This window comes from Dipodomys ordii, unplaced genomic scaffold, assembly GCF_000151885.1.
Source record: "Dipodomys ordii isolate 6190 unplaced genomic scaffold, Dord_2.0 Scaffold53, whole genome shotgun sequence".
NCBI lineage: Eukaryota > Metazoa > Chordata > Mammalia > Rodentia > Heteromyidae > Dipodomys > Dipodomys ordii.
The window spans coordinates 2,173,293-2,194,188 of NW_012267269.1; the positions used below are offsets into that span (position 1 = coordinate 2,173,293).

Sequence of the window (20,896 nt, forward strand, 5' to 3'; positions counted from 1 at the left end):
GCCACTTCCGGCTTTTTTCTTTTTGCTTATGTGGTGCTGAGGAATCGAACCCAGGGCCTCGAGCATGCAAGGCAAGCACTCTATCACTGAGCCACCTTCCCAGCCCCTATTTCAGGAAATTTTTTACTTACCTTAAGAACTGAATTTTATTTTGCTATTTTAAGATATACAAATAAAATGAATTTTATTTTAGTGCTTGGAGATCTTATGGAACATTGGCATGTATTATTATCTATTTTAGCTGCATGAAAATGTAGAAAGTAATGCTAACATTTTTTTTCTTTTTGGTGTATTGAGACAGTCTTGCTTTGTAGCCTAAATTGGCCTTGATCTTATGATACTTCTGTTTTAGTCTCTCAAATGCTGAGATTTTAGGCCTTTGTTATCATGCTCAGCTGGTTAGATTAACTTTGGTAAAACTTGAAACTGCAAAGTGATAAAAAGTATTAATTAGCATTTTTGTAAATAACAAAATCCTGTTTGTCATAATGTAGTTAGGGAGGTGTATGCACACCATAAGGATTATTGTTAAAAATACAAGCATGGAAAAACAAAATCATTACAAGTGCTTCTATGATAAAAATAGAATTTATCTGTTTTCTTCCTGATCTGTCCTGTAAATTTAGAAAATCATTTTGTAAGAAATGCAAATTAAAGTTTAAAAATTGACAGATTTAAGTGGGAATGAGTATGACAAAATTCTCTAAATCAAATAGATATGTATTATAATGTAACAGCTTAAGAAATATTTAAAGGCCTTTTTTATTAATTTGTTCACTGCAAAGGAAACAGATCATTGAAATCTTTCCCTCTCAAAACACTGGATAAATGATAGGATTTTGTATGTGTATATGTATACATTTATTTGATGTATGTAGCTTTTAGTAATTTAGTAGAACACATTGAAAATGAAATTTAAGTACTATTACAGTATCTTATATATGAATATAAAATTTTGTTATAAAATTGAGCTCATGAAAGTTGTGTGTATTGCTTTTTTGGTTATGGTGACAAAAATGAAAAATACTAATAAAAAGAAAGGAATGTTTCTTTGGCTATTCTGATATATGTCATATTGTTAAATGTATACATTTGCATTACTAATGTGTATATCATATGCATATAAAAGGATATGTTTTTCATTTTTATAGTATAACATTATAACTTTTTTAAAATTTAGAAACAGTAGTAATTGTTAATAATTTGTTCTTAAGTCAGAAAAAAGTAAGAAATTTCTTATGTATACTTTTATTTTTTGAGTGAAAAATACTAAAATGTACATATGATAAGTGTAAGTTATTGAGAGACTTAGAAAAATATAGTACTTATGAATTATAGCAGGGCAAGCAAATTTATTTTAATTTGTAATATAAAAACTCAGTGTTTTCTGTAAGACAATAGTATGTTTTTTTTTTATCATATCATTGTAGTAACTTAAGCTCAACTTGTTTTTTTTTCTCTTTTTTTATTGTGAAAATACTGTACAGAGGGGTTAAAATTACATGGGCAAGATAATGAGTACATTTCTTATCAAGCATTGTAGCCTCCTCCTTTGTTTCCCCTTCCCATCCCTTCCCATTCCCTCCAATCCCCCCAACCCCCACCCCCCACCAAAGTTGTAAAGTTCGTTTTCGACATAACAACTTGTACATCTCATTGTTGCAATGGGTCCATCTGTATCCCTAAACGATCTTAAGCTCAAATTGTTTGTATGATTTAAAAATATTTATTTAAAGCCCATTTCTTCCAATTAATTCATTATTAAATCAAGCTAGAAACTGTATTTTTCTTAAGTGTATGTTTGATTTCCATAGGTATATAAACTCCAGAATAAGTTGCAAAACATGGAATTAAGTCAAGATACCTTGTGTTATGTTGCAATAACAAGATTTACAATAACCAGTGATTCTTATACATCATACATATTTATCACTTTAGGTTGACAACAAGCATTTTTTTATCCAAGACACTGTTGATTTTGTGGTGAAGGTCTCTGTATGAGCATGTTGTTGCTTTGTGTCTGTTAAAAACTGATATTTAATTCAAGCCATATGTTACTGAAGAAAGCAAGAGAGTTGGGCACTCTGATTTTGACCAGGAAGAGAACATAATCTTACAAGAAGTAGCTCACTAGATTACATTGGTTAGGCTTGAAATCAGTGAGACATGCAGATGAAAAAGAAGTTTGGTAACATAGTCTATTGAAATCATTTTTAAAATAATATATAGAGAAATAACTTTTTCTACTTATCTATATTGATAAAAATTTTCTGTAACTTCACATCTGGTATACTTTATTTTATTTATTTTTTTTGGGTCCAGTCGTGGGGCCTGAACTCTGGGCCTGGGCACTGTCCCTCAGCTCTTCAGCTCAAGGCTAGTGTTCTAGCACTTGAGCCACAGCGCCACTTCCGGCTTTTTACTTTTTTCTTATGTGGTGCTGAGGGATGGAACCCAGGACCTCAGGCATGCAAGGCAAGCACTCTACCATTGAGCCACCTTCCCAGCCCACATCTGGTATACTTTAAACATGTTCATTTAAGTTGTTTTTCTTAGTTTGTTAGTAGGGCTGAAAACAATTATCTCAGGATGTCCTATGTCTAGTTATTTTCCTCTTTATCTAAAATTCTATTTAGAATTTTAAAAAAGGTTATTCAGTGTAATTTGGTGTTTTAAAAAGTATATTTCAATAATTTAAAATACGTGCTCATAAACCACATTCCATTGAGCATGCATATTTTTCTAAGCTGCAAAAGCTATAACATGACATTTCAAGGAGTTACCACTAGATGGTGATCTCGCTCATTTAGAAGGCTTAGAACAATTTATTTTCAAGTGAATGGGTTGGTTACATAGGGATCAGAAATATAAAACATCCTGACTTTAAGATAAGGTCTTTATGACATAAGTACTATTATATACTGAGTATGTATACATGCATATGAGCACACATAGAAATTAGATTTGAAGCAACTCTATTATATAATATTTTACTATATTATTTATTTGCTATAATATGTATGTATATATATTTGTATGTTTTAACTTGCATATATATAATATTATGTATATATATCACTTTCCATTTCAAAGATTACTATGTGAACAAATTCAGGGGTTTTCCTTAGCATAGTTTTTCAAGAAACTGCAATGAAATTTGTGCCTATTTCGTCAGTACATTGTTTGAATTTGGTAAACTGTTGCTGAACTATTGCTAACTGTTGTTCTGTATGTGAGCCTCTTTCCCTCCTTCCCTTCATCTTTTCCTCCCTTTTCTCTCCCCTCCCTCTCTTCCTGTGCTGGGGATCAAACCCAGGGCAAATGTATGATAAGTATATATTCTACTAATGAGCTAACCTGAAGCTTAAAAAAATCAGTAGAAGTCAAAAGAGATTAAGATATATTTCATTCAGCTATATTAAAAATAATTTTTATGATGGTCTATAATGAAAAACATTGTAAGCCAACCACTATAGTTCTCCTTAGAAAATAATCACTGATTTTGCTAGTTCATATTTTTACGTTTCTAAAATAATGTGTCTTTTCATCAAATGTATGAGGAAATATATCATCTCTAACCAGGGGGCTTATGTTTATCATATTATTCAAATAACTTGTAGGATTTTGTATAGTTGTAAAAATAGAAAACGTTACAAGATGGGCGCCGGTGACTCACGCCCGTAATTCTAGCTACTCAGGAGGTAAAGATCTAAGAATAGCAGTTTGAAGCCAGCCTGGGAAGGAAAGTCTGTGAGACTATTTTTTTTTCAAACGAGGGTGAGAATGCATTTACTACAGAAGTGAGAGCTCGGGGTGGGGGGGTTATTTTTTCATATATATATATATATATATAGTATTGTAAAGATTCTGTACAGAGGGGTTACAGTTACATGGGTAAGGTAATGAGTGCATTGTTATCTTCTCCTCTGTTTTTTCCAGTATCATCCCTTCCCTCCCCATCTCCCCAACTCCTCCCCCCACCAAGTTGTCAGGTTCCTTTTCAATATAGTATCTTTTTTAAAAAATTAAGTTTTTATTGTGAAAATACTGTATAGATGGGTTACAGTTACATGAACAAGGTAACGAGTACATTTCTTGTCCACATTGTTGCCTCCTTTGTTTTTCCCCTACCATCCCTTCCCTCCCACCTCCTCAGCTATACCCCACCCCCCTGCCTAAATTGTAAAGTTCATTTTTTAGCATCTTGTACTTCTCATTGTTGCAATGGGTCAATCTGTATCCCTATATAAACAATTTGTTTTCCTGACATCACATTATCTGACCTTTTCCACTTGACTCATACATATACTAGATATTACAAATAAGGGAAACCATGGGACTTATGTTTCTTTGGGCCTGGCTTACTTCACTTAATATAATTTTTTTCCAAGTCTTTCCATTTCCTAACAAATGGGGCAATATCATTCTTTCTGATGGAGGCATAGAATGCGGGGGGGGGGCAGGGGGGGGAAGGAGAAGGATTGGGATTGGGGGGGAGGGGGGAGGCTGGGAAGGGATGTGAAGGGTAAACAAAGGAGGAGGCTGCAATGCTTGGTAAGAAATGTACGCATTATCCTGCCCATGTAATTGTAACTCCTCTGTACAGTATGTTCACAAATAAAATTAAATTAAAAAAAATAACAATTTGTTTTTTTCCTTCCCCTCTCCGAATTATACCAACATCAAATACAGTGAAAACGGGGGTTATACTGTGGGGGAGGGACATGTCTGTGAGACTCTTATCTTGAATAAACTATTCAGAAAAAACTAGAAGTAAGGTGGCTCAAGTAATAGAGCTCTAGCGTTTAGCAAAAGAAGCTAAGCTCCAGGGCAGATTACAGGCTCAGAGTTCAGGCGCCAAGATCAAAAAAAAAAAAAAAAAGAAAAAGAGAAAAACGTATGATTATGATGCTGCATTTATAGAAACTGACTATTAAATATATACTCTGCCCGAGCAATGTAAGATTTTTATTGTGCAGTACTGGACCTTGAATTCAGGGCCTGGACTCTGTTCCTGGGCTTTTATGCTCAAGACTAATGATTTCCCACTGAACTGCAGCTCTACTACTTCTGGCTTTGTTGTTGTTAATTGGAGATAGAGTCTCATGGACTTTCTTGGCTGGGCTGGCATTGAACTGTGATTCTCAGATCTCAGCTTCCTGAGTAGGATTACAAATGTGAGCCACTGGCACAAGTAAAATTTCATATCATTCTCTTTAGCATATTCAGGAAAACTTACAAACTAGGTATTTGAGAGATCCTTTGCAACTTAGTATAGAGTATCTTTTTATTTAAAGGCAAAATCATATTAAACATTGATATATTGTCTGTATTCTCATTTGAGAGTTATAATTTGTGCATATGATCCTTGAGACTGATGGAGAATGCATTCAGCCTAGAATCCTTCAGTAGCATCTCATGGCTTCCTCTGACAGTAGTTGACACATTTAGCCATAGAACAAACCTTATACAAAAGTATAGAAAAATATTAAACCATCACAAAGGGAAAGAGTACAGGAAGTGTGATGGGAGAGGTGAAATTGATTGAAATATAGTGTTAACATATATGGAGATGTTGAAATCCTCTTTCCCTTTATAACTGAGATAAGCCAATCAAAAAATATGTAGGCTTCTTCTTGTGTGTGTTTTTATTATTTTTTTATTGTGAAAATACCATACAGAGGGGTTACAATTACATGGGCAAGGTAATGAGTGCATTTCTTATCAAGCATTGTTGCTTTCTCCTTTGTTTCCCCTTCCCATCCCTTCCCATCTCCCACTCCCCCACCATAATGACTTGTACATCTCATTGTTGCAATGGGTCCACCTTCTCCTCCACAAATTATACCTACATCAAATACAGTGCCAAGGTGATGTACAGAGGTAGTGAGTACATTTCCTGTAGAACTTGTTACCACCTCCCTCATTTTTTCTCACACTTTCCCTCCCCACAACCCTCCAGTTGTACAGATCTTTTACAGCATATTGCTTTGTGAGTATGCTGCTGCATTGGTTCCCCCCTTTGTCCTTTGTCTCACCATTTTGTTGTTCCCCCTTCCTTTCCAGGGTACCAAAATCAAATACAGTGACAACAGAGGATAAACCATAGAGGGAAAATACAAAAGAAACAAAAAATCACATAGTATTAACAACAACAACAATAACAAAGAAAATCCTCTGTGTCCATGTCTTGGAATTCATTTCACTTAGCTTCATCCTATATGGTCATATGTACATAGCTATTGAGCTACTCTGCTCATCTGCCAGAATTATGCTAGACATATGCTAATTATTATGAATGAGGGAAACCATGGGACCTATGTTTCTTTGATCTGGCTTACTTCACTTAATATGATTTTTTCCCAAGTCGTTCTATTTCCTTACAAATGAGGAAGCATAGAATTCCATTGTATATATAGACAATTTTTTTTGATCCATTCGTGTACTGAGGGGCATCTGGGTTGGTTCCAAACCTTAACTATGATGGAAGTGGCGCTGTAGCTCAAGTGGTAGAGCGCTCGCCTTGAGCTGAAGAGCTCGGGGATAGCACCCAAGCCCAGAGTTCAAGCCCCACGACCGACAAAAAGAAAAAAAAAATATGGTAAATAATGCTGCAGTGAACATAGCTGTGCTTGTAGTTTTAATATGGCCTTGTTTGTAGTCATTTGGTCAATGCCCAGAGTGGGATTGCTGGGTCATAGGGAAGCTCAATGTTAATCTTTTGAGGAACCTCCATACTGCTTTCTGGAGTGCTTGAACAAGTTTACACTTCTACCAACTGTGTAGTAGCTAGCTTTCCCTTTTGGCCACATCCCCTCCAGCATCTGTTGTTATTAGATTTCTTGATAATGGCTATTCTAACTGGGGTGAGGTAGAATTTCAATGTTGTTTTGATTTCTTTTTAAAATTAATATATATATATAATTGTAAAAATACTGTACAGTTACATGAGTAGGGTAATGTGTACATTTCCTATTGAGCGTTGTTACCTCCTCCTTTGTTTTTCCCCTACCATCCCTTCCCTCCCCATCTCCCCAACTCCCCTCCCCCCACTGACATTGTAAAGTTCTTTTTCAACATAGTGTCCTGTACATCTCATTGTCACAATGGGTCAACCTGCATCTCCTTTTTGTTATATCCCCTCCCCTCCCTGAATTTCAAAAATGTATATACAAGATGCAGAATACCGGGATCAAATGTAGTCAAAACAGAGGTTATACTGTGGGGGAAGAACATACAAAAGAAACAAAAGAATCACATAGTGCATTATAAGTACATTTAAAACAATAACAAGAAAGAAAAAAACACTGTGTCCCTGTCTTGAGGTACATTTTGCTTAACATCATCGTATATGGTCATATGTACATAGCCTTATATGGTCATATATACATAACCTGTTTATCCTAGACAGGTACTAGTCATTGCAAACAAGGGAAACCATTTGATTTCTTTTATGGCCGAGATGTTGAGCATTCTTCATGTGTCTTTTGGCCATTAAAAAACTTCAAGCATTGAACAGTCAGCATGCTCAATGTACATATGTGAAAATGGAACTAAGAATCTTTAGGGGGTGGGTAGTGATGGGATGGATGGCGAATGGAGAATGATGGAAGGTGTGAAGCTTAAATGGAGGACATATTAAACTGAAATTTTTTTGTACAACTATTTGAAGATAATAAAAGTAAATTAAAAAATAAAATAGTAAGGCAAATTTTAGTTGAAAGAAGGATGGGGAATGGTAGTTCAGAGTACCTCCATGCCGTGTCCTTATGTAACTTCATAATGTTGCATTTGCAAGGTGAGAAGTCTAGTTTTCTACATGGCATCTGGCCTCTGTACCATTCTGACCCTTTCTCCTCTTGTTCGCTGGGCATTTTATTTTCTAGCTGTATCTTCCCTCTTGCATTTTACTGAACATGCTGTTTTCTTCACTTGGAGATACTCCTTACACTTAGTTGTAATGCTAGCTGTTTTTTTCCAGGTAAGAATTCATTTTAAGCAGAATTTATTCTGTATACATAATATGTATTTATTTACATTTTAGATGGTTTGGAATTCTGTAATCTTGGGCAGGTTAAACTGTGCTTCAGTTTACTCCTTTGTAAAATACTAGTAGTAACTCATAGACTTATGAATTCTAACAATACTAGTGTTGGACATAAAATAGGAACTGAAAGGATTAGCTATTATTATTATCCTTAATGGACAAAGATTTACAATGTATGTTAAATGAACAAATAAATGCAGTGGTGGCTCTGATGTTGGGGATAGCTTTTCAGATCAGTATCTGTAACAGGGTCTCACTAGGCCCACCCCCTTAAGATTCCACCTCCCTTTATTAGTGCCATAGGCTGGTGGCCACACCTTCAGGACTGGGCACATACTTTAGGATATGCTTAGGCAAATACTTTACCATTTTCTTTCATTTTGTGAATATTTGTTTTTAAATTTAGTGTAATGATTGATGACAATGATCCTGTTTTCATATAAAGGATCTTAAGTTGTGCAGTCTTCAGTTTTTTTAAGCTTTTTTTTTATTGTGAAAATACTGAACAAAGGGGTTACAATTACATGGGCAAGATAATGAGTACATTTCTTATCAAGCATTGTAGCCTCCTCCTTTGTTTCCCCTTCCCATCCGTTCCCATCCTCCCCCCGCCCCCCCACCCCAATTTTTGATGATGGAAATATGTAATCCAACAATATTAAAACTCTTATCAGACTTTAATACAAATAGGTAGAAAAGCATTTAAATCAGTTGAAATGCTTTACTGACTTTGTAGGATTTCATAAATAAATAAAATATTGTTTCATATTTCTGGTATGATTCCTACTTGGTAGATTTTATAGAACATCGGGATACATGGATACCAATATCATTGTGGTGCAGGGAAAGAAGAGGGGTTTAGTTCAGGTGACGGGGGCTCACACTTTGACATGAACCTATTTAGTTATATGACTTTGAGCAAGTTACTTCTCTGACTCCTAGTTTCCACATTTTGTCATTACTTATAGGAATGATAATGTCATCTAACTCAGAGGATTAAAAAGACTCAAATGAGTTAATGTGGTTATAAAATGTTCAGATGATAATGATGATTGTGGTATTCAAGTAATCTGTTCTTTTCAGAGGTTTTGGTGAAAATAGTAATAACAGCTATAGTGGAAAAAATAATTGAACACTTAGACAGCATTTTAAGTGGAATATAAATGCAAACCTATATTCTTCACATTATAGTGACTGGTGGTAAATGTTATTCAGAACTTCTTTTCCCTATAAATTACTACAGAAATCAGTAATAATCTTCCACAAATATACATCCAATGTTTAGTTTTTAATATGAAGCCTAAACTTTACAATAACCCAAACTTATTTTTAGATTCTAAATTTTACCTTCATATTATCTTCATTACTTAATTTTTACTCAGCTAGTTAGTATTTGATATACTTTTATTAAAATTAGTAAATACATATCATATTCAAGTTTAAATAATAGCATTTAAATTCTTTAGTACAATGAAAGTAATGTGAGTATATTTTAATTAGTATTGGGCTTATCTACACTTTAAGTTACATCACCAAACGAATTATTGAAATTAAAAACCAGTATATGTCTAGGATAATCTTACCAGACAAGCAGAAAAGGTCAAAAGCTATGTGCATATGACCATGTAAGATGATGCTAAGTGAAATGAACCCCAAGATAGGGACACAAGAGGTTTTAGCTTTGTTGCTGTTGTTTTTTTTAATGTACTGTGTAATTTTTTGTTTCTTTTGTATGTTCTTCTCCCATGGTATAACCCCTGTTTTCACTGTATTTGATGTCGGTGCCCTGCATCTTGTATATACATTTTTCTAATTTGGGGAGGGGAAGGAAAATAACGAAATGTTGAAACAAGGATACAGACTGACCCATTGTAACAATGAGATGTACAAGACATTATGTTGAAGACAAACTTTACAAGTTGGCAAGGGAGGGAGGAGTTGGGGAGGTGGGCAGGGAAGGGACAGTAGGGGAAAAACGAAGGAGGGGGTAACAATGCTCATTGGAAACGTACTCATTACCTTACTCATATAACTGTAACCTCTGTACAATATCTGTACAGTATATTTACAGCATATCTCACCAATAATTTTTATTTGAATAACAAAATGAAAACAGAGAAGTATATTAGGCTAAATCAAACTGAATATATTTCAAAAAATTAAAAAATTCTTCAAAAATAATTTTTTACTTGAATGTTAAGGACCTACTGATTCAAAGATGGTTGTAAATTATTCATAGTTTCCAATTCTTAGATAGTTGTTCTGGGTAATTTCAAATAGTTTTAAAACAGCACTTAAATTCTAAATGATAGTGTAACTTAGCTAAATCATTTAAAATATTGCCAGAGGGTTGAACTTTGGGGACCTCTTGGTAGCTACCATTCTCAATTTTGTAAAGAGTTTGGAGTGTGTTGAACAGCTTATTGGTGATAATGTCCAATGGAAGAGCCACTGTGTATTCTATCACCTTGCATAACTTAGATATTTGTGGAGAGAAAGCAGAGGTCGTTTAAGGGCTGATTTTGTTATAGCATCATTATGATGGCTGTCACTTGCATGTAGATTTCTCTCTTAAGAAGCTTACAGAGCCGGGGTGCTGGTGGCTCACGCCTGTAATCCTTGCTACTCAGGAGGCTGAGATCTGAGGATCGATATTCAAAGCCAGTCCAGGCAGAAAAGTCCGTGAGACTCTTATCTCCAATAAAACACCAGAAAACTGGAAGTGGTGCTGTGGCTCATGCAGTAGAGTGCTTGCCTTGAGCTGAAGAGTGCAGGGACAGCGCCCAAGCCCAGAGTTCAAGTCCCACGACCGGCCAAAAAAAAGAAGCGTACAGAATAGCCAAATGCAGTTTGCTTTACATTTGGAGAAAATATTACCACCACATTACCATTTACATGCTCTTTATCACAGTAAATTTAGTTACCTTTTGTCTATTTGTACTATTCTGAAGATATTTTCCAATCGAGAGGGCTCTGATTCTTAGTATTCTCCATTTTTGACATTTAAAAGGTATTTATCTCTTTTTGTTACAACTTTACACTATTATTATGTAATACTATTTGTCTACCAAAAAGTTTTGTGGTTTATATGAAAGAATAAAGGAAACAACACTAAATATGTTTTCGACACTTCTGAGGTTCTTTTTCATCTCTATTTTACTATTAATTAACCTACTTTATAGGGAAGAATTAGCCTTTTCTTTATATATATATATATATATATATATATATATTATTGTAAAGATATTATACAGAGGGGTTACAGTTACATGCAAGATAATGAGTCCATTTCCTATCTATCATTGTTACGCCTCTTTTGTATTTCTCCTACCATCCCTTTCCTCCCTACCTCCCCCAAGGTTTTTCTTTTTTTTTTTTTGGTCGGCCGTGGGGCTTGAACTCTGGGCCTGGGCGCTGTCCCTCAGCTCTTCAGCTCAAAGCGAGCACTCTACCACTTGAGCTACAGCGCCACTTCCGGTTTTTTTTTTCCTGGTGGTTATTGGAGATAGGAGTCTCATGGTCTTTCCTGCTCGGGCTGGCTTTGAACCGCGATCCTCAGATCTCAGCCTCCTGAGTAGCTAGGATTACAGGCGTGAGCCACCTGCGCCCAGCTAAGTTTTTTCTTTTATGTTGACAAAATTTAGGACATTTTCAAAGCAATATGTGAGGATGTGGTGCCAATAATCATAAGGTATTTTACAACTAAATCTCACAGCATACTTTGAAATTTTGAGTGCCAATTTTCATTGTTCATTTGTTCAAATTTTTTTTTTTTTGTCTGTTGTGGGGCGTGAACTCTGGGCCTGGGCACTGTCCCTCAGCTCAAAGCTCAAAGCTAGTGCTCTACCACTTGAGCCACAGCACCACTTCTGGCTTTTTCTGCTTATGTGGTACCGGGGAATCAAAGCCAGGGCATCATGCATACTACGTAAGCAGTCTACTACTGAGCCACCTTCCTCGCCCCCTCATTTGTTCAATTTTTTGTTAATAATTTATCATATAGCCTATTTACAAAAGTATTTTTTCACACTTGAATTTATTTTCTTTTATCTTTTCAGGTGTGATAAAAATGGTTATTTAAAAATACATGTGTGTGTATATAAAAATAAGGCAGAAATAACAGAAACAAAGTACTAAATATAGGTGAGGATTTAATTAAAGAAAACACTGTATTTAGAAGTATAATTATTTTATTTGTTATGAATTTTAGTATATAGTCTTTTACTTTAAGCATATATGTAGTCTTTTATTAAGTGTGCACAGTCTTTTATATATAGTCTTTGGCATCTGTTGTCTTACTAGACATATAAGTTCTAAGTAGTACTGCCTGAAAATGGGTAACTTATCTGATCTTCAGCTGCAGTTTATAAATGTTATCTACTTTCTGCATAAGGTTATTACTAGAAAATGTTGAAACAGCTAGGCACTGGTGGCTCACGCCTATAGCCCTAGTTACTTAAGAAGCTGAGATATGAGGATTGAGGATCAAAGCCAGCCCAGTCAGGAAAGACCATGAGACTCTTATGCCCAATAAGCCACTCAGAAAACCTGGAAGTGGTGTTGTGGCTCAAGTGGTAAAGCGCTAGCCTTGAGCTGAAGAGTTGAGGGATAATGCTCAAGCCCAGAGTTCAAGCCCCAGGACAGACAAAAAAAAAAAAAAAGAAAGAAAATGATGAAACATAGTGTCCTTATGGAGATAACTAAATAGCACATAACTATGTAATAAATATAATAAGCTATGATTATTACATAATTGATATATTTGTATGTTCTACCATATCCTTGTTGCATATTAATTGTAATTTATCTAATTACCTATTTGACATATGTTTAAATTTTATTATAAAATGTTAATTAGTTTCACCCTTAATGTGTTCACCTAGCTATGTTGTAAATTTGGTAGTCATATTGTTTTAATTTTATACTTTCTGTGGCAACGTGCAGTTTGATCCACCTAGCAGCTGCTCAGTTAGTTGTGGATGAATATAACATTTTTGGTTATTCCATTCTAATAGGCTGAGCCAGCATTATTTTCTTTTTCAGCATTAATTTTGGTGCTTTGAGTTGTTTTACTCAACTTATTGCAACCTAGGAATGCTTATTCAGAAGATACAGTGAAACAGCTGTAAGTTTATTATTACCGAAACTTTTTACTATTAAAATATTACTGTTAATTTGTAGTTCTGGGATTGTTATTATTTTACTCATACCATGTAAGTATTGTACCACTGAGCTACATTCTCAGCACCAGGAAATTTGTCTTTTGAAAATGTTGCAGATTTTTTTTTCACAGTGATCCAGGAAACATAGCTTATTTGTATTTTTAAATAACACTTGTTCTTGTTTTGCCTTTCATTTTGTATGACTAACTTTTTATACCAAATTGAATAAGCCATTAGCTTTTAGTCTGTAGGAATGTGGATCCATAGATATTTCACATTAGACAAAAGAAAATCTATAAAAGTGATTCCTCCTGGGGCTTGGTCTTTCTAGTGGCCTAATGGTCTATAGTACTGCTAGATCTACCCTCATGAGAAAGGACTATGTTGGGTGATTCCTTTGACTTCTGGAAGTAGTAATATAGAGATATGCACATCCAGATAACTTTAATTTTTGTACCGTGCAACACTTACTAAGCAAATATTCTGACATATTCTGTTGGTGAATTTTTTTATTTTGAAAACTCTTCCTAAACAAAATTGTAAAACTTGTATATCTTGTATAGTTTTAGATTAGAGTTTTCTGAAATGATGAGACAGTGTATTCAGAAAGTTGTTTTGAAAGAAAAAAAATTTAAGAACTTCACTTCTATAAAGGCCTCCAGTGGTGATGGCTGCACATTGCTATGAATATACCAAACTCCCTGAATTATACAAAGAGTGAATTGAGAGGTATGTCAATAAAGCTGTTATTTTATTAAAAAAAACTTTCCACTGCCCCAAATGCTTTCATAGATGTAAAGTAATAGAATTTAGGGTTATATATGCAATAAAAATTATTTGCCCTAATAAACATTTACAGATTTAGAAACAAAGTTATGTATGACTTAATTTGTATTCTTAATAGTACTAATACACATTATAGACACTATAGATAAGAAGAAAAGATACTTTAAAAAATGTGTGAGGCATTTAATATTCACATCTACCATGTATTTATCCTTGAGATTTTCTTGTATTTTGTTCTTTGTACTTACACTTTTCTTTGTCAGCTCTCATTAGTAAATAGTTTCTCATGGCCATTTTAGAAAAACAATCATATGTAAACATATTCTTATAAGAATAGTTTAGTGAAAGCATCAGCATTTTTCTATTGGACTATGAACAAGAAGGTCAGAGACGACACTATATGAACAGAAATACAGTATAAATATGATAACTTTTAAAAGTACAGTCAGTTTGGGATGTCATTAAAAAATTGCTTTAAAGCATTTTGGGTTTAAAATGAAAACTGAAATCTGATAAATAGTATTGACACTTTGGTTCTAGTATATGTAGCATTTCACTTTTACCATTTTAAGACTTTTGTTATCATATTTAGCATTAAGTTTCTAACAGCTAAAATTGTTTAAAGATAAATTCAGTATCAGGCTTTGATTTTTTTTGTAAATATTAAGACCTGAGTACAAAATGAGGGCTGTATTGTGGATTAAGTGAAATATCTCAAGGCTGTGCTGTTCTGATAACTGAACCTGAAGTGACCTTTCTCAGACACAATTACAGAGCTGTATGTTTTTCCTTTAATTTCATCAGGGGTTTAATTAGTATACAAATAAAACTTCCCTTATCTTCCTTTCTACCTAATTGGCTTGTCTTCGCTTATATATGAAGTATGTGAAAGTGGACTGTAATTAGGGTGACCGTGTTAACCTTTTTTCCTCAAATGTACTGTTGCCTAAAGGCCTCAAGGCCTAAAAACAGTGCTTTGGATTATTGCTTTGCAATCACTATGGCTGTCCCATAGGTTTTCTCATGAGCAGAAGGGCTTTGGGTGCTGCAGGTTCCCACTGCTTAACAGGATCTTCATTCTTCTCCCCACTAAATGTTTATTGATTATCTCACTGTTCCAGGCTCAGCCTCCAACAACTTAATATCAGGTGACAGTCAGGAGAGTTCTCCAAGTAATTAGAGTTGAGCATTGGGGGAACAATTAGGAGCAGAGTTATTAAACTTGATTTATCCTATTCTCTCCTGAACAGTTTCTTGGATATCAGAACATCACACTTTCACAATCTACCCTGGTTGAGAAATTAGTGGCTAACCTGCTGCTTATCATTGTTGCCTTGCTGCCTAGAGGCACACCTTCTTAGTTTCAGTCATTCGGTTGGAAATATTAGAGTCTACGAAGTTTATCATAGGTTTTAATTAGATGAATCTGAACAGGAGAAAAGAAATGCAGAAGTTAAAATTTTATATATATGGTCCATATTTTATCTACGATACAATCCATAGGTAAGCATGATATATATGCATGATATATATACACACAGAGAGATTATTTTTCTTTTACATATTCTAAAAGATTCTATTTTCATATCAAAACAGTGAATATTAAGGAAAATACATATTTGAACCACCTTTTATGACTTTTTACACATCTCCATGTATTTCAGACCCATTGGTGTATATTGATTCCTTCGTGTTGTCCCTCAAGCCTAAATGTCAGGCTGTGTTATATTTTTAAAAACTGTATTATGTTTAGTTTTCACATTCAAGGAAGTATGGTTTTATTGCTTAGGTTATTATGCCTTTTGTTCCTTTCCTGTGTCCCTGAAATGGTGTAAGCTTCAGAAGAATCATTTGGCTCATTGTCATTTTTCCTTTGAGAAGATATGATAAGAAGGGGAATAAGAAAATTTAGATATATGGTAGAAAATGTAATGCATGGAGTTATGTCTTCTTTGAAAATGTACTGGAATATTTGACAGGTCAAGTATGGTTTTATAATGATGCAAAATATTGGGTTCTCTTAGATTGAACCAGCAAGCCTCAGTCTGGACATGCTAGCAACATTATACCAATCTACTTCTGAAAGGACTAAGAGAGTCCCTTCGGAATATGTGCCTCCAGTTACAAGAGCGACTGACTGAGAGAGTTTGAATGCAAATTTATGATTTCTATTGGAAGATGAATTCAGTCTTTATTCATAAATAGTAGCAGATTGTTTCTTTGATATTTATATCTGAAAAACAGCATTTTTAATAGCATGAACTGTGTTAGAAATACCAACTTTAAAAGGATTCAAATACACTTTATTTTATTTTCTGGTGGTTAATTGGATATCAGAGTCTCATAGACTTTTCTGCCCGGGCTGGCTTTGAACCACGATTCTCAGATCTCAGCCTCCTGAATAGCTAGGATTAAAAGCGTGAGCCACCAGCACCTGGCACATTTTATTTTTTTAAATAAAAAAATCTCAATAATATTTCAGCTAAACTAGTTTAACACTGGAACAAAATTAATAGGCTTACAGTATTTTTGTTTTTTTGAGACAGTGTCTCCTGAAGTAGCTGAGGCTGGACTTGAATTTATAATCCTTCATCTTTTAGAGTGCTAGAATTATAGCTGTGTACAGCATTTCTTGTTAAAATACCCATTCTTTGTTGCCTTGTAAAGTTGGTTTGAGTGTATGACTATTTCTATGGTGAAAGCTTTTTTAAAATTGTAAGATGAAATTAATTTTAGACTAATATATAACACCTAAGTATCCTCAGATCTCAGCCCCTCGAGTAGCTAGGAGAATAGGCATGATCCTGTTGTGCCTGGCTATGTATCATTTTCTTATTGTGAAAACATTCAATATCCTGTGCTCTAGCTTTTTGAAATATATTGTACAATGCAATTATTTGTAGTTATCTTACTGTGCAATAGCACGCTGGCACTTTCTATCTAAAGAACCTATTGATCAATCCAGGAATGTTATTGATTTGCTAATAATAAATAAAAATAAAAATTAAATATGTAATTAGTCATTTCATCTATCTATCTATCTATCTATCTATCTATCTATCTATCTATCTATCTATCTATCTATCTACTTATTTTTGTGCTGGTACCAGTGTTTGAACTCAGGGCCTGAGTGCTGTTCTTGTGGACTGGCATGGTAGCACTCTACCACTTGAGCCATAGCTCTACTTCTGGCCTTTTGTGGGTAGTTGGAGATAAGCATTACACGGGCTTTTTCTTGCCTGGTCTGGCTTTGAACTACATCCCTCAGATCACTTCCAGAGTAGCTAGGATTATAGGTGGAGCCATCTGCCCCTGGCTCTTGTAATTTTTTTTTCTTTTTGGTTGCTTGTGGGGCTTGAACTCTGGGCCTGGGTGCTGTCCCTGAGCCATTCATCTCAAGGCAAGCACTCTACCATTTGAGCCAATGCCACTTCTGATTTTCTGGTGGTTTATTGGCAATAAGAGTCTCATGGAATTTCTTTACTAGGCAGCTTTGAACTGTGATCCTCTGATCACAGCCTCCTGAGTAGCTAGGATTACAGGCGTGAGCCACCAGTGCCCAGCTTCTTGTTAATTTTTTTTTGATGCTTGTTTATCTAACAGCAACTTGACTGAAAATACACTAATAAAATCTTTAAAAATTAATACGTTTTTATTGTAAAAATACTGTACAGAGGGGTTACAGTTACATGGGCAAGGTAATGAGTACATTTCCTATCCAGCATTGTTAACTCCTCCTTTGTTTTTCTCCTGCCATCCCTTCCCTCCCACCTACACAACTACACCCCCCCAACTCCCCCACCCCCCTCCCCCCGCCTAAATTGTAAAGTTTGTTTTTCCAACATAGTGTCTTGTGCATGTCAATGTTAAGTGGGTCAACCTGTATCCCTATTTAAGCATTTTGTTTTTTCCCTTCCCCTCCCCAAATTAGAAAAGTGTATATACAAGATGCAGGGCACCGACATCAAATACAGGAAAACAGGGATTATATCATGGGGGAGGAACATTCAAAGAAACAAAAAAATCACATGGTACATTATAAATACATTAGAAGCAATATCAAAAAAGAAAAAAACCACTTGTGTCCCTATCTTGGGGTTCATTTCACTTAACATCATCTTATCTGGTCATATGTACATAACTTTTGACCTTTTCTACTTGTCACAGACATATACTAGTTATTCCCATGTAGGCAGCTTTGCTTTTTAAACTAATATTGTAAATGTATTAAAAATTATGTTGGAAGAATTTAAAATATGAAATTATAGAAATATTTTTATTGTTTACTGGATTTGCGAAGCATAGTTGTGGTTGTTACTGTTTAGCTAAGTTCTGCGCAAAGAAGACAAATATGTGTTTGCAGTTAGTTGTGAAACAAAAGTAATTGAAAAATGGCTTAGTAAGCTTATTTAAAAAAATTCATAGGAATAAGAACAAGGAGATTTTCAGTTTGAGGAGATCACTTGATTCTTACAATGTTTGGACCCTAGAATTTTCCATGAGGGCTAGAAAATATTCCTTTAAATTGTTTTCAATTCTAAGACCTTTTCCCCTTAACTTTCAATATAAACTTACACATTTGCATCTTGAAATTTGTAAATATTACAGATCAAAGCAGGTAGTAATTAATAGATTTTATACTTTTTTAGAAAAACATTTAGAAAAAATATTTATAGATCACAAAGATTTTAAATGCAATTACTATTTTTAACTTTATAAGTTAAAGCATGTTGGTTATATTTATGTTGCTCTTCTTAGTATGAAAGTTATTTACTGGGAAATAAGTGAATTTTATTTTGAAATCTTGTCTATTGAGATGTGAATAACAAGTTATTACAAAAAGACTTATAAGAAGAATAGTGAGTTTCTCATTCTTTTTTAGGTAATCTAGTCCACCTTTTATTCAGTCTTACACTTTGTCTGGGTATTTGATGGTCCTTTAGTTCTAGTTAGTGTTAAATAGACTCTGAATTTCATGTGCTTTGTCCCTTGAAATCTTTGTTTTCATCATTAAAAGACTTGCAATTTAAGTAATAAGGTATTTTTAAAAGAATACAATTTGTCTTATAGTACCTAAAAATAAGTTGTATTTTATAGCCAGACATTTTTATGAACTTTTACACCTCTATCATTTCTAATTAGCAATTATGTAAAAATTTTGCAGAAAATTTGTTAAACCTTGATGTGTAATGACCCAAGTCTACTTCTCAGTCAGTCTGTATTCTTCTTTGTTTAATAGCCTATGGCATAAATTGAAGTTAATTATCAGGGCTGACAAGTAACTCTGTTTTCTGTCTGCTTGCAGAGTCTCTCCGAGGCAAAGATGGAGCTGAGAAGAAAAGATCAATCTCTGCGTCAGCTCAATAGACATCTTACCCAGCTGGAGCAGGACAAGCGTCGACTGGAGGAGAACATCCATGATGCAGAGAGTGCCCTCCGCATGGCAGCCAAGTGAGCATTTGGACCTTGGGGAGATCACTTAAAACAGACAAAAGATCAATTCTTACTTTCATGCTCAGGGTTTTAGCCCTGGATAATACAGTGTTAGAAAACAAAAGTACAGCTGTCTCGCTTTGAAATTCTCTGACATAACCTCAGAAAAGAAAACTCTTAAGTGAACGTACTAAATGTATATTTCATTGAAAACCTCAGAAATATATATAATCTAAATAACCTCAAACAATGCATATTTTGCACTCTTTTATAGTATTACATGTTTGAAATAGTGTTTAATAAAAAATGTAGGATTATTTATTTAATAGTTTTACACAGTACCTTCTGTCACTTCTTATTCTCTTTTGCCCTAATGCCCCCAAATTTTGCTTTTCATATTTGGTAATATACTAATATTGTAAGTAATATTTCCACAAAAATGTTAAGTCTACAAGTGTAAGTCTACAATATCATAGTATTTAAAATATGTAACAAAAACATAGTGCTCAGAGAAATTTAAGTCTATATAGCTGCATATTCTAATATATCAAATAAAAAATGTGCAGTTTTCAAGTGGGCAGCTATGTAAATGTGATGAGAGTGTTTCTCTTTTCCTAGGTAGTCAAGTTGACATACATGTGAAGTTCATATCAAACAGTTCTCTTGTGCATTTTTATTCCCCACAACAGATTTCATGGACTACTTTAAGACAGTACATTGTTCAACGTTATGACCTAAAATCTGTTAAGAATGAATGAAAAGTCTGATTTTAATAAATTCAGTGTTGTCTGAATTTGGAATTTCAATTTCTGCATTTGCAGAAATACAATACATATACAATACTAATTAAAAATCTTTGAGAAAATGTCTTAAGCATAAAATATCATAAATTTGAATATTATATATAAATTACAAAATCCATAAGTCACAGAACAGAGGATCTGCCATCGTAGATATCCATAAGCTTTGCTTCTAGGTAATTCTATTGTTTAAGCATAGTGATAAGATAAATTTTGATGCAAGACCTAAATATTAATACATTTAAAAAACCATCAGTGTTTTTAAAATAAAAATTGTAAAGATATATAACTGCACCACCATATTGTGTGTATGTAATTATAATTTTTAAGATATGCTTGAGTCAGTTCTTGTCATTAGTCTCAGTTTCCTTATATCAAGTGAAGAGGCTTAACCTAGATAATTTCCGGTGAATGGTGAGATAAAGGACAAGGGGGAACCAATGCAACAGCTACACAAGACAATATGTTGGAAATGATCTGTACAACTTGGGGGGGTTTGGGGGGGTAGGGAAAGTAGGAGAAAAATGAGGGAAGGGATAACAAGTTTGACAAGAAATGTACTTATTACCTTACTTATGTAACTGTAACCCCTGTATACATCACCTTGACAATAAAAAAGATAATTTCTGGTAAGTTTCACAGCTCACTGAGATTCTGAGATAAACAAA

At 34.3% G+C, this 20,896-nt stretch overlaps 1 protein-coding gene across 1 annotated transcript in view; it reads left to right on the forward strand.

The window, feature by feature from the left end:
* Ccdc171 (coiled-coil domain containing 171) overlaps positions 1 to 20,896 on the forward strand; it is a 310,385-nt gene that overhangs the window by 186,781 nt on the left and 102,708 nt on the right. Inside the window, exon 21 of the mRNA XM_013020745.1 lies at positions 19,301 to 19,446. Coding sequence (XP_012876199.1) covers positions 19,301 to 19,446 — 146 coding nt within the window. The remainder of the gene's footprint in view (positions 1 to 19,300; positions 19,447 to 20,896) is intronic.